This window comes from Carassius carassius, chromosome 10 (assembly GCF_963082965.1).
Source record: "Carassius carassius chromosome 10, fCarCar2.1, whole genome shotgun sequence".
NCBI lineage: Eukaryota > Metazoa > Chordata > Actinopteri > Cypriniformes > Cyprinidae > Carassius > Carassius carassius.
In genome coordinates this window covers 10398100-10412414 of record NC_081764.1, presented here as the reverse complement: position 1 = coordinate 10412414, position 14315 = coordinate 10398100, and the positions used below count along the sequence as shown (strand labels likewise).

The 14315-nt window shown below is 35.5% G+C and overlaps 1 protein-coding gene across 2 annotated transcripts; it reads right to left on the bottom strand.

Annotated features, from left to right (window-relative positions):
• Positions 1 to 947: 947 nt before the first annotated feature.
• LOC132151755 (protein OS-9-like) lies at positions 948 to 12654 on the bottom strand. 2 transcript variants are annotated; one of them, XM_059560101.1, is made up of 15 exons: positions 12456 to 12652; positions 11885 to 12061; positions 11648 to 11711; positions 11337 to 11413; positions 9939 to 10037; positions 7528 to 7729; positions 6372 to 6533; positions 5113 to 5222; positions 4939 to 4981; positions 4720 to 4811; positions 4245 to 4481; positions 3928 to 4162; positions 2995 to 3210; positions 2241 to 2350; positions 948 to 1305 (listed from the first exon to the last, which is right to left on the bottom strand). In XM_059560101.1, exons 1-15 carry the CDS (start codon positions 12603 to 12605, stop codon positions 1168 to 1170), a joined length of 2112 nt encoding a protein of 703 aa, XP_059416084.1. In that variant the 5' UTR covers positions 12606 to 12652; the 3' UTR covers positions 948 to 1167. The 2 variants fall into 2 exon arrangements, with proteins under 2 accessions (XP_059416084.1, XP_059416085.1); XM_059560102.1 differs by lacking the exon at positions 2995 to 3210 and having other exon boundaries at positions 12456 to 12654.
• Between the last annotated feature and the right edge of the window lie 1661 nt (positions 12655 to 14315).

Sequence of the window (14315 nt, the reverse complement as noted above, 5' to 3'; positions counted from 1 at the left end):
GATCTGTCCGAGGCAATGAAAACTTGACAATACCCCAGCGTACCATCATTTGGACAAACAAGTAGTTCCGCGCCAAACTGGCAGAGATTCGCCGCCAAGTCCTCTGATTGGCTAACGCGCGTGGGCCTCCGTCAGACTTTTTCTTCTACTTTAATTTTTAACAACCACATGGGCTCTCACTGAGACAGTGTGATGCCTAAAGACATATTCAGTGGTGTTTTTCTTTTTTTTTTTTACTTAATTGCATAAGCTTTATCCACTCTATTCCTCTCAAAAAGGGCAAGTGTACACTAGAAATTATAAACTGAAAGTATGCCTTAAATATCAACAAACAAATCAATGCAGTAGCAACATTATTTACAATCCACAAATGTATGATGATCATTCCAAACACTTACAAATAATTTAGCCCTTGTCAGCTGGCAACATGGAAGCAGTGGCTCAATGCAGTAGATTCCCAAAGTTTGGCAACAGTTTTTGTCCCAAGTTCTAAACTAAATCGCACCTTGAATGAAAAACATAAATTAAGACAAAACTGAAGCGATACACTGAATTATTTGCTTAGGGCAGGGCCAGGCTCAGGATATGTTGTGAACCTGTGCCCAACAATATTGAAAACAAAACATATGAATTAAGTGCCAGAGGAAAACACTGGGAGGACACTGCTTCAATTTGCAATACAGTGACTCGTCATTCATTCAATCTGCATCAAGCTCCACCGCCATACTGTACTGAATCCAGATTTTCTGACTTTCAAGAGCAACCAAGACAAACAAAATCACTGTTTGTCCAAGGATGAGATGTTGGTTTAGACTGTCTTGCAAAGAAAACTTTAACATGCATACTAACTGATGTTTTGTCTGCAGGCGAGAGAGGAGAATGGTCTGTGTCACACACAGACAACAAAGCACAACACATATGAAATGTGTATACTTGATTATTTATATAAAAAAAAAAAAAAAAAAAAAAAAAAAAAAAAAGCCCATCCAGGATTGAAATCAGGCAATAATATAAACCACTCACAGACACTCATTCAGTCATGTGAACTTAAACGATCTAAGAGAGCAGTTTGGTTTTGATGCATGTGATGACCAGGCAGTTTATAGTTCAGAGAACGCAGTATACCCTTTTTCAGGTTAATAGTGCTTGAGAGAAGAGAAAAGAGGCTCAAAAGTCCGTTTCATCAGAATCACCGTTTCCTGTGGACTGGCTCTCTTCCGGTTTTTCTCCCCAGACAAATTTGTAGTTATTCTCCAACTCTTGCTGTCTCTTCTGCTCTTTATATACTTCTTCTGTACCTCCCGTCTACACACAAAAAGAGTAAACCAATTTATTTTCCTGCTGAATGTAAGAAACAAAGCATGAAAAAGGCCTTTTCCTTAACCGACACGGAAATGTGTAAGGTGCATTTATATTAAAGGAGTCATATCATGATTTTTTTTACATTTATTAATTAAACTCAAAATTGTGCACCTAAAATAGTTCTCTCTTCTCCGGTCTTTCTCTGCCTATAAAATGTTTGCTTGTTTGCCTTTAATATTTGCTTTTAAAAGGCCTTCTGCTAATATTTGCTTGTGGACAATGGGATTTCAGTTTAGTCCAGTATAAAATTCTGTACAAGGCAAGCATTACATTGCAGATTTCAGCATGGATTGTTGTGTGAACAGTTTGTAATATTGGGATTCCTCATAAAAAAAAAAATTAAAAGTTTCAGGTGCTACACTTGTCTAGAAACACAATGCTCGACCAACTTTCTCACATTTTACTCTTATTATTTGCTGTTAAGGTGTGGTCTCACATAACGTTGTTTGGTAACATTTTACAGGCCACATTCCTGCATAAATGGGTGTTTTGCATAAAGGTGAAAACAATTCCCTGAATTTGCCACATCAGCAAATAGAAAGCTGCTGTTTGAAAGTGACTTCTGTGTGAGCTTCATGCATTGCCATACTTTTTACAATGGACCTTATACCCTCGAAATTTGACCAAAATGTCACAAATGTGACCAAATTATAAATAATATATACGAAGCTTTCTTTTTAGTATTCACCGGAATACTGAATAGGTCTCATTGATGGGTAAATGTGAGCATGTTACACTTTTTATTGTGCAATGAACTCTTATCTCAAAAGATGAAGACCTTTTGATTTTGTATGACCTCTTTAGTGAATTTGCAGGTACGTGTTGCCTTTTATACATCGCAGGTGATCACTTGTATAATTGTGTGTATAGAGTCATACCAGAAGGTTGATGAGGAGTTCTCTAAATGATTTTGTATCCTCCTCAGTAAGCCACTGGTCTCCTTCTTCCTCTGCTGTTTTACGGGTTAAAATCTTCACCTCAATCTTTCCTGAAAAACAGGCCCAAAATTCATTAGTCATCATCTACGTTAACATAAACAATTATACTGTTATAGTTTAACGAATAACAAAATGATTATCATTCCCATATGCACAGTTGATAAAAGAAATAAGTAGAGACAGAAATGATGCATGCAGAGATGGTAATGAAGGCTATGGAATATAGGAAAGACACAAAGTGTTGTCACACTCCAAAATTTTCTCATTCTATCAGCCTAAACATCAACTCTACTCCAAAACCAGAAAAACAGGAGCAACAGCAACCACCCTCTACTGACAAATGTGAGCGTACACGAAACCTATAATGTTTTCTTCTTTCAAAGCCATTCTTAAGACAGAAAAGGACATCCTCCTCCTTTCTCTGTAGCCATGCATAAGCCAGCATCAAGGGGAAAAACAAAACTACTGGAATCTAAGAGGATCATGAAGATTAGATGTGCCTTAGTGGAAGTGTCAAAGAGAAGAAAAGTTGTGCTTATTTGAGAAAATAAGTTACTGAGAGCAAAGCCCAGCACCAGTCAGAAGAATAATTTAAGATTTCAGGATGATGGATAAAGTCTTTGCTCCACTCACAAAGACACACACAGGGAAATAAGAATACTTTATGTAAGTGCATTAGTGTGTTCCGGCCTACCTTCGGCCTTGATGCCGGCTCTCTCTAGCTGCTCTTTGACCACTTCCTGAATCTGCTGCCACTGGGGGTCGCCCTCGCCCAGTTCCTTCACCTTCACACCCCCCTCACCATCATCATCATCGTTGCCCCCGGTAACAGCTCCTGCAGCCACACCTCCGCCCAACTTATACTTAGTCACCCTGACTTTTACCTGATCGCCACTGCTGCCCGCTTGGGCTTGGGTGATGAGAGACAGAGGGAAGGGGAGGTTACCCCGGGTATGGTGGAAAATCCCCCCTCCCTATTTTATGTAATATAGTCTCTCTCCAAAAACATCAATAGCACAACAGAATGATACTTGTGTAGTATAAGTGGTGACAATGATTTAGTATACAGATAAAGTATACAGTGGCCCCACAAAGTATTTGGACCATAGTTTGTTGATTAGAAGTTAATGCAAGCATTCAAAAGGTCGGGGTCAGTAAAAAATGTTGAAACTTTTTTTTATGCATTAAATTAATTTAACAAATATTTATATTTCAGATATATGCTGTTGTATTGAACTTTCTATTAAATCAATAATCCTGATTTTTTTTTACATTGAGAATAAGGAATATTTCTTGAGAACCAAATCAGCATATTAGAATAATCTCTTAAGGATCACGTGACTCCATGACTGGAGTAATGGCTTTTTCATCACAGGAGGAAGAAAAGGACTAGCTTCATTTGTTTGCAGATTATTGCTTTGAGGCCACTGTATAATGCATATACATCCATATCTATTATAGAAATAATACAAATTTACAGACAATATACAATAGATATATATGTGTGTGTGTGTGTATATAGAACAATATGCCCAAAAGCAGGTTCTATGAATGCCTGGGTGGCCATCCATTCTACCATCAGTTCGTTCATGCACCTGTTCACTCAGTATCCATTCTGTATATTTACCTGGTGTTTTGGGAACCAGGTTTGGGCTGCCAGCAGAAGGCCCTCCCTCTGCCTTATGCTCGGTGTGTGTGCTTTTATGCATTTCCGTATTTTCTTCTGTTTCTGGTTGACTCTCATGTCCAGTCTTGTCTTCAAGACGGTCCAGAAGTTTGCCCAGTGTGTTCTCTAAAGTTTGTGTAGCCTGAGAGCGATCAAACTCGCCCTTAAGACCTTCATTCTCTAACTCCTGCTGAGCCTGGGAGATAAAAACAGAGTATATTCACTGCCAAAGCTTTTGGCTGATTGGTATAACAGGCTGTAACAGTAGTAACTCATACTTCCTCTATGATGTTGTCAAACTCTTTCTGCATCTCTTCTTTTATCTCATCTATCTTGGAGGAGGGAACGGACAGATCTCCCATCTCATCCTCAAACTCCTGCAGCAATTTTTCATCCTCGTCCCCTTCCTCTACCTCCCTTCCTGCTGCCCTCTCCTCTCTTTTCTCTTCATCCTCCTCCTCCTCTCTCTTCTGAGATGACTGCTGGAGCTCTTTTTCCAGCTCAGCTTTCCTGTTCTGAACATAAAGCACAGAAATTAATGGTTGATCGATACATGTTTTTAATGGGTGAGTGGCTTTTTACTTTATGGCAGTAAATTTGGAAAAACTGCAAGACAACGGTCATGCAATGGTCATAGGTGATTTTTGCCTAGTTATTTTCCACAGTTACTGGCCAATATTTTCCAGAAGGATACATGTTGACTGATAAATCAGCCTCTGTCAAAGCCTGTATCCAGAATTCAAAAATACTTACTTTTTGGTTGCTCTCTCTGAGATGTTGTACAAATTTCATGAGGTCTGCAGGGTCTGTGATGATTTTAAAATTAAAATTTTCCTCTCCAAATCCTAATGAGAAAAAGAAAGATGAAGGTGCACTGCTTTTATTTAAGGAAAACTTGATTGATGCAGTATTTTTTGGTTTGTCACAAATTATTTACACAAAGTGTATTTAAACTTTGAATAACTGTCTTACTGTCATTTTCATCTAATTGGTTGTCCTGAGGCTCCTGAGGGTTCTGTAAGACAGTTGTAGATCACATTAATGATCAGTGCCCCCTCAAAAGGTTCATAAAACAAGCGTTAAGGTAATAGAAAGAGTATATGGTTTATATTATAGACTGAAGATTTGCTTTAAACAATGCTGTACCTCTGAGTCAGGCGTGCTTGACTCTGTGCTTGCTGGTTTGGTAACTCCCTCCCAGAAGTCCTTGTCCTCTGGTTCTTCCCTCACTAGGTCCCCCTCAGCTACTTCATCCTCTGTTAACACATACAAATGCACACACAAACACTGTACTGTTTGAATGCTGTACAGAAGCTGCTATCAAAACAAAAAAGAGAAAGAGAGAGGAAAAAAAAGAATAAAAAGCAAAACAATAAAAGACTAACCGGGAGAAAATCTGTGTAATATAAATGAACGGTAATGTTTATGTTAAAGTGCCCCTATTATACCATTTCCAATATTGCCTTTCATACAAAGCGTAATTGCAGTTGTAAAGCTGAAAGTGCGCGATAAATAAAGTTAGGCATTTGCGATAGAGGCTATTTACACGAAGTTAAAATAGCATATTTTCTTAGCGATAGATGCTATTTACACTAAGTGTAAATAGCATTTTTTAGTGATCTGCTATTTACACAAAGCGCAAATATAGATTCTATTTACACTATGATAAAATAGCAGGATTTTCTGCTATTTATACTACTTATTGCAAATAGTGGCAACTATCTGCACCTCAATATTGTAGTACATTATAAAACAATATGCAATAATAACATTTTAATTAAAATTATTAAACGGATGCCACCTTACTGGGACAATAAACCCCTCCCTACACCTACCCTAACCCTACCCGATACTTTATTTTCAACTTTTTGATTATTTCCTTAATTCTCATTGAAAATATATGCTTTTCTGATGTGATTTGGAATTTGAAAAGGATTCGAGACTGGGTCAATCGTTTCAAAATGAGTATGACGCACGTTTTACCATCTGCGCCACTGAAGCTATCGTTTGTCAGCTGTTTTTTTGTAATTTTGACTAGCCGAATCACACGTTGATAGAAGGAGTGTGTGTAAATAGCTTCTGCCAAGACACTCAGATAAAGTTATTGTCTCACAAAATAAAGAATCGACTCTGTACAACCTGAACAAGTTGTTAGTAATTTGAATCCCACTTCCGTGACGTGTAACATATTTGCATTATGCGCGCCTATGTTCTATGTTTGGCCGGGGTCACCTTTCACCACATCAATGTCACATTTACACAGCACCACCCAATGTATTCATTTGTAACTGCATGATTCAGGTGAGGGATTCAGAGAGACTGTAGTTGAAAAGGTGTTGTGGATGGTCTAAATCAAATTAGCCTTGCCAAACAAGTATAAACAAATAAAATCGTTGCATGCTAACGTTTTGTTTCTGACTCTGAAAGTGGAGGATCATCTGAATGGACCGCAGGGTCCTCATCCGTTTTGTCGTCTTGCAATCCCTTTTTCTTGTCATCCTTGGACAGAATTTCATCCAGGTTCTTGAGCTCCTCCGAGATCTGCTCCACTTTACGTTTAGTGTCAGCTGAGTACAGAGAAAGAGGGAATGATTGCTACAAAGAGAGATGCCAATGAGCTTAAAATAATGCTTCAATTAGAGTTAGATTAAATGTAGGTTGACTGCATTTCTGGAGAGATCATCTAACAGGACTAGACTTGCGCAGTGGGGACATTATGCATGAATAGTGTAATGAGTCGAAAGAAAAAAAATCATGCCTCAAAATCTGACTCCTCCTGAAGTCTGATTAAGCTTCTAAAGGTCTCCTTGAACCTGAATGTGTACCATGTAAGCAAGCCAATTGGCACAATATTCCTCTACAGCACTATAAAATGGTGAAACCAGCAACTGTTATAATGAAGTTACAGCTTTACCTGCTCTTGTAATTAACAAATTATATGATACAGGTCATCTCTTCTAGATGACTAAGGTGTAAATCTGGTGTGCTAGAACTAGAGCGGAGTACTAATATAGCTTTAAAAAATATATTAAATGTTTTATCCTTCTAATTTATTCAATAAATATGTTAATATTTAAAGGGTGTTCTTTCCATTACTTCAACTAAAAGTAGTCAAAGATGTTTAATGCAAAAGGCACAACAGTCAAAATGTTGTAAAATGATCAATAAATATTTTTCATGAAATAATCCATAAATATGATTTACAGTTTATTTAAAAATATTTACCTACACACACATATGCAAATATATATGAAAAAGTCAATTTAAATGAAATGGAGGGTTTCAACTGAATCAGACAAATGAATCTCAATACCATTTTTCACCAAGTCTTAATGTAACATAATTGCATAACAACGATGAAAGATTGTGAAAGCAGTCGAAAGGCATGCTCTTGATGACCACATAAAAGCAAATTAAACATTGCAACATTGACAGTGTTGCTTAATTTTGTATCACAAAGTCACTGGAAACATATTAGATGTATTTATTATATTGCCCCAATATGTTAAATTAAATGACAAGGCCCTGATGGAGGAAAAAAACAGAACCTCTCATACTTACAGACTTGAGCCTTGACATAGTCCATATACTGCTGGGCACTGAGAGCAGGTTGGCACACAATGCCTTGTGGTTTGGCAGTGGAAGCTGGGCGCAGGAGGGGATGCTGGCATATGCGAGAGGTGTGTACTGTTAAGACATAGCGACAAGACTGAGGTTCATCTACCCTTGTGATATAGTCACTAGAGCCCTCTTCGCACACAAACTGTTGAAAAAAAAAAAAAAGCAAGAAAAAACACATTAATTTAGATTTTCATTACCACCAACTCATGAAAAATAACCAATTCCCCCCAAATTTTGCATTTTCATTAAGTCCGCCTGATTTACATAGCAAACATATTGTTTGTTATCAAAAAAAAAAATTATATATATAATATAGAGGGACTTGGCTGTTGTTATTAATTATATTTGGATGTCTACCGGAAGTTAAGTTAGGGCCACATGTGCAGTAACATTTGTTTATGTTGTTGCCGTTGAAACTGTCTATATAGCATACTTTTATTTAGTTTCACTGGTAAAATAATTTTTTTATTATTATTATTTTTTAAACCAAATTTAAAAACTAAAACAAATACTGAATGCTGATTAAGAAACATCTTATTGAATGTGTGTTGATTGTGTTGTTTGGATTGTAGAACTATGCAGTTATTGCCTTTAATTTCACATGGTTACAGTTAATTTTTCATTTAAGACCAGTTCTATGTAGTTTCAACCCAATTCAAAAACAAAAGCTAAATGCTGATGTCTGTAGCATCTATGTTTGTATTGAAAGTAGGCTACTTTACTGTGCAGTTACTGCCGTTAATTTCAGATGGTTATAGTTATTGTTTTCAATAGCCAAAAGCCAGTTTGTCCTATTAAATACCAAATAAACATCTTGTTTATGTATACTTTCCTTCTTTCTTGTTTGTTTATTAAAGAAAATTTAAGTTTGCTTGTAAAAAAATTGGTATCGGCCATGAAAAATCATGATCGGTGCATCACTAATAATAATAATAATAATAATAATAATAATAATAATAATAATAATGTTTTCTCCATTGAAAAATACTTTTAAAAAAAATTAACATTAGACAAAAAAAAACAAATCACAAAACATTAGATTTACTAACTGCTTGTTTTCATACAAAAACTACTATCTTTTTGTATTCTATTCGTTTTCTCTCTATTTATTAGACAATTAACAAAAGCAAAAAAGGCCTCTAAAACTAGATTGCTCTATTCTTTTTCTATTCTATCGGTTTTCTTTTTATTATACGATAAAAAAAAAACTTGCTATGTGTACTGCGTTAAGATTACGAAGACTTGTTATAGCACTTGTGTATCTTTGCTGTTTTGTTGATTTTGATCGCTTTCGTTGTCATCATTTGAAAGTCACTTGAAAGAATGACTAAATGAAATAAAAAAATGAAAATATGTATGTATATTTAAAGTTTATATACTTAAATTTTAACATTAAAATTTTGTTTTAAAAAATTCAGTTGTATGTAAATTTATATCACTTTATTTTTTATATAATTGCCATTGCATCAAATTACAAAAAAATCTAGTTCCTGCTGCTATGAGGTTCACAGCATCTATGGGAGTGAAGGTAAATTTGACATTGACATTTCTCTTCTTAATGCTGTTATTAGTCTCTCTCTATTTTTTCCCCCTCTTTTTGAAAGTTGTGAAAACACTATCGTGGAGTTGTTCTTTTGCTATGTGAGTGGGAATGGGAACACATATTTATTTAGTCTCCCATTCACCACTATAAAAGTTTACCTAACTATGATGACTTCCTGCTGCTGAGAAACCTGTTAAATGTGAAAAAGGTCCATAGATGTTGGAAAATGACTGCAGTGGTTTGCTCCAATTCATGCGCACAATGTAAAGTATGGTTCTTGTAAACTACTGATCAAAAGTTTGGGGTTGGTAAGATTTTTTAAATGTTTTTGAAAGAGGTCTCATATGCTCACCAAGAATGCAATATTTTACAAATATTGTGAAATATTATTACATTTTAATACAACTCTTTTGCTATTTTAAGATATTTTAAAATGTTAATTATTCCAGAGATGGCAAAGCTGAATTTTCAGCAGCCAATACTCCAGTCTTCAGTGTAACATGATCCTTCAGAAATCATTCTAATATGATTTAGCACTCAAGAAACTTTTCTAGATATTATTCATGTTGAAAACAGAAACTGTGATTCATTCTGATTCTTTGAAATTGATTTTTTTTCATAATGTAAAATTACTATTACTTTTGATAATTTAATGTATTATTTCTGAATAAAACTATATATTACCTTTTTTATCATCCCCACACATGTGCACACATATATTTAGTTATGTACTGTGCTTTCAGTTTGACTTTGATAGTACATTTTCTTTATAACACTGGTGAACATTTGTGAGTGTGTGCAATCTTACTCTGACTTCTGTCTGTCTGGGATTCCCGTTCAAGTCACATTTAGAGCCATTGACATATGACTGACTATGATACCTCTTCAGCTTATGCTGCTTAGATGCCTAAAAAATAATAAATGCATATTTTATATATACACAAACACATATACACACACACACACATTATATATATATACACACACATGTAAATATATACACACTGCCATTCAGAAGTTTGGGATCAGTAAGACTTGTCATGTTTTTTTTTTTTTTTTTAAGAAGTCTCTTATAACCATCAAGGTTGCATTTATTTGATCAAAAATAAAGAAAACAAAAAAGTAATGTTGCAAAATGTTATTATAATATTCAATAAATGGTTTCTATATCAATCTCCTTTAAAAAATAATTTATTTCTGTGATGCAAACCTGAATTTCCATCAGCCATTACTCCAGTATAAAGTGTCATATGATCCTTCAGAAATCATTCTGATATGCGGATTTATTATTAGAAATGATCAAAGATAGCAACAGCTGTGCTGCCAAATATTTTTTGGGAAACTGTGATACTTTTTTCAGGATTCTTTGATGAATAAAAAGTTAAACAGAACAGCATTTATTCTAAAAATATAAATCTTTTCTAACAATATATATCTTTGCCATTACTTTCTAAAATTTTACACATCCTTGCTGAATACAAATTTTAATTTCTTAAAAGAAATAAAAATAAAAATTTACTGACCCCGGATTTTGAACTGTAGTGTATATTGTTAGAAAAGATTTCTATTTTTAAAAATTGCTCTTCTTATTAACTTTTTATTCATCAAAGGATCCTGAAATTATTTTACATATTCCAAATAAATATCACGTAATACTACAGTTTCCAGCCCTGATAATAAATCAGCTTATTAAAATGATTTCTGGATCATGTGACACTGAAGACTGTTGTATTGACTGCTGATAATTCAGCTTTGCATCACAGTGAATATATATTAAATCCGAAAAACAATATTTTACATCATAATAATATTTCACAATATTAATTTTTTCCCCTGTATTCTTGATTAAGTAAATGCAGCCTTGAGTATAAGAAACTCCTGTAATAAACATTAAATATCGTTCTGATCCCAAACTTTTGACCGGTAGTATATCTGTATATGTTATCAAATACAGAAATATAAATAAAGTAACTACAAACAGTATGCTATACGTCTGGAGATGTGGGTTAGTATGTTCATAATATTGCCCCCTGTATTACTAATATTGTTAATCAGCTATAAATGAAAAATTGTTGGTAATATCAGAATGTCTAATTCCTCCAATTTCTCTATTAAATTATTAAATAAATAACTCAAATTGCAATACATACATACACACACACACACACATAAATACATACTGAAGCACATTAACTTTTTTCCTTACCTTGGCAGTTTCATTGGTCCAGTCAAACTCTGAATCATAATATCCCAAAAAGAGCACAACTCCCTTGATCTCAGAATCTTTCAAGACATGGAATATATACATATGTAAAAAAAAATGAATAGTGCAAATACACATTATAGACCATACATAATCATGCAAAACCTTAACTCCAAAATGCTATTTTTTCCCTATTAAAATACCAAAACTATACCAGACTGTACACCAATATACTACAAACCCATTAGACATGGCAAAACATACTTTAGACATCACTTTTAATAATGACACATGACATTAATGATTTAACACACCTTCTAAGTGGTATTGCCTGATGTGCTGGCCATAGCAGAACTCATAAGTCCACCAGTCTTTGGTCTAAAAGCAGAACAAAATAAACATGTTGTGTCAAATGACAATAATTTTATAATCCACACAATCATGGCTACTCCAAATGTAATTTTGCCAGTACAAGTGGTTGTGTTTATTCAGTATGTGTATATTCCTATGTGTGTAAGTCACTGTGACATAGAACAAGAAGTGATGTCAACCTTAACAAGGCATGGTTCAGTTTGCATGGGCTTGAGGAGATCAGGGACTCCAGGACCACTGTAGCCTTGAACTTCAGGTTCTGACACCGGGTCCTGATGGAAACGCACTGCCTGAGCTGGCAAACGACACTCATACAGCTGCTTATATTTGTTAGAGACCACCATCACATCTTCCATCTAAAAACGGGAACAGAAAGAAGGTGACGGAAACAGAGAAAATGAATTAGAAAAAAGAGAACCAGGAAAGGGAGTCGATAAAATTTACACCACTGTGCTGATTTTTTTTTTTTTTTTTTTTACCGAACTTAATATCGTTATAAACATGCAAAATCACAGTAAGTTAACGTTACCTGTGGAGGCACGGTCTAATTTTTTTTTGACACATAGCTATTTCCCCACTCGTTACTTCACGAGTTATTCTGCATTGCATAAGTAGACATTTAGTATGAAACGATGTCACCTAGGCAAGCTGTTTTAATGTCTGATAAGTCAAGTTGTGGATAAAGCTAACAGCTGTCTGTAGCAAATAAACATGCCTAGCTAACTGTATCCCCGGCCAAAACAACCTTACCTGTCCCATAATAACTGGATCGGGCAGAATCTGTATCCCATATTTCATTTCATTTAATTCTTCTAAATTCAAAAAAGCAAAGACGGATAGGAGACATGTTAAGAAAAAAACACATAATCCTCTTAACCACTTAATCAAGGAGGAAGCCATAGTTCTCTCATATCGCAAACTAGCATTGTCAAATGATTTGCTATTTGTGCATGTCAAAGTGCGCCAAAGAACGTGGATTGGACAACGTTGTACAAAGCCGACACGTGATTGGACATTTTCAACGTCAGTCAAGCTTAGACCGTGTATTGATTGGTTCACGTGCGGAAATAGCCACCCATCATCCACGAAAATGACTTCTATTGGACCTGTTTTTGCGAGTATTTGCATAGTAATGTAATGCATCGGACTCATGGGGTCGCTGTGGTTAATTTGAAAACGCCTACATTGTGTTCGCAACATTTTCAGGTTAAAGGAACCAAAAGAATCTATGAGAGAAATAAACTGACAATATATTAGTGTCACACTTTATTTTAAGGTCTAAATCTTTTACTATTGTTTGCTATTAACAAACCATTAACTATGACTTAATGTCTCAATAAACTCCTTATTTGCTCGATTGTCATTGTGGTCAACAGAGAAAAATAATAAATGTAAATCTCTGCAAATGTAAACAAACCAGATTGCAAGATGACATTCACGCAATGCTGAGATTTCACCAATCATCATTTTGCTTGAAATTTGTCTTTCCTCAGCTGAATCAACTCCACGTCCGATTCCTCCACCAAGAGGACAGAGCATCTGACTTCCCTGATCCATCTGATGACCCGAGGAATGGCATCTCGCTGTTTTGAAAAATACATTTAGCAGTGTAAGTTGTCTTCTGAGAAGAAGAGGTCCACCTCTGCTGAGCCGAAGATGGACCAGATCATTTTAACTGTCTTGGGATGTAGCCTAATCTTTATTCTCCTTGAGCCTTAAAGGGTTAGTTCACCCAAATAGCAAAATTTTGTCATTAATAACTTACTCTCATGTTGTTCCAAACCCATGAGACCTCCATTTATCTTTGGAACACAGTTTAAGATATTTTAGATTTAGTCCGAGAGCTCTCAGTCCCTCCATTGAAGCTGTGTGAATGGTATACAGAAAGGTAAGAAAAACATCATCAAAGTAGTCCATGTGACATAAGAGGGTCAGTTAGAATTTTTTGAAGAATCAAAAATACATTTTGGTCCAAAAATAGCAAAAATTATGAATTTAGTCAGCATTGTCTTCTCTTCCGTGTCTGTTGTGAGAGAGTTCAAAACAAAGCAGTTTGTGATATCCTGTTCGCAAACAAATCATTTGATGTAACCAGATCTTTTTGAACCAGTTCACCAAATCGAACTGAATCGTTTTAAACAGTTCGAGTCTCCAATACGCATTAATCCACAAATGACTTAAGCTGTTAACTTTTTTAGTGTGTCTGACGCTCCCTCTGATTTCAAACAAACCAGTATCCCAGAGTAATTCATTTACTCAAACAGTACACTGACTGAACTGCTGTGAAGAGAGAACTGAAGATGAACACCGAGCCAAGCCAGATAATGAACAAAAGATTGACTCGTTCACGAGTCAAGAACCGCTTCTGTCAGACGTGTCCGATTCGAGAACCGAGGAGCTGATGATACTGCGCATGTGTGATTCAGGCTTGAATCAAGGGCAATCATCGCCAATGACAGCATTACGTCAAGCGCAAAAGAACCGGTGAACCGTTTTCTTCAACCGGTTTATTGAATCGAACTGTCCGAAAGAAGTACTGGTGATCCGAAAACCGATGCAACCGCTTCTTGACTCGTGAACGAGTCAGTCTATTGTTCGCTTTCTGGCTCG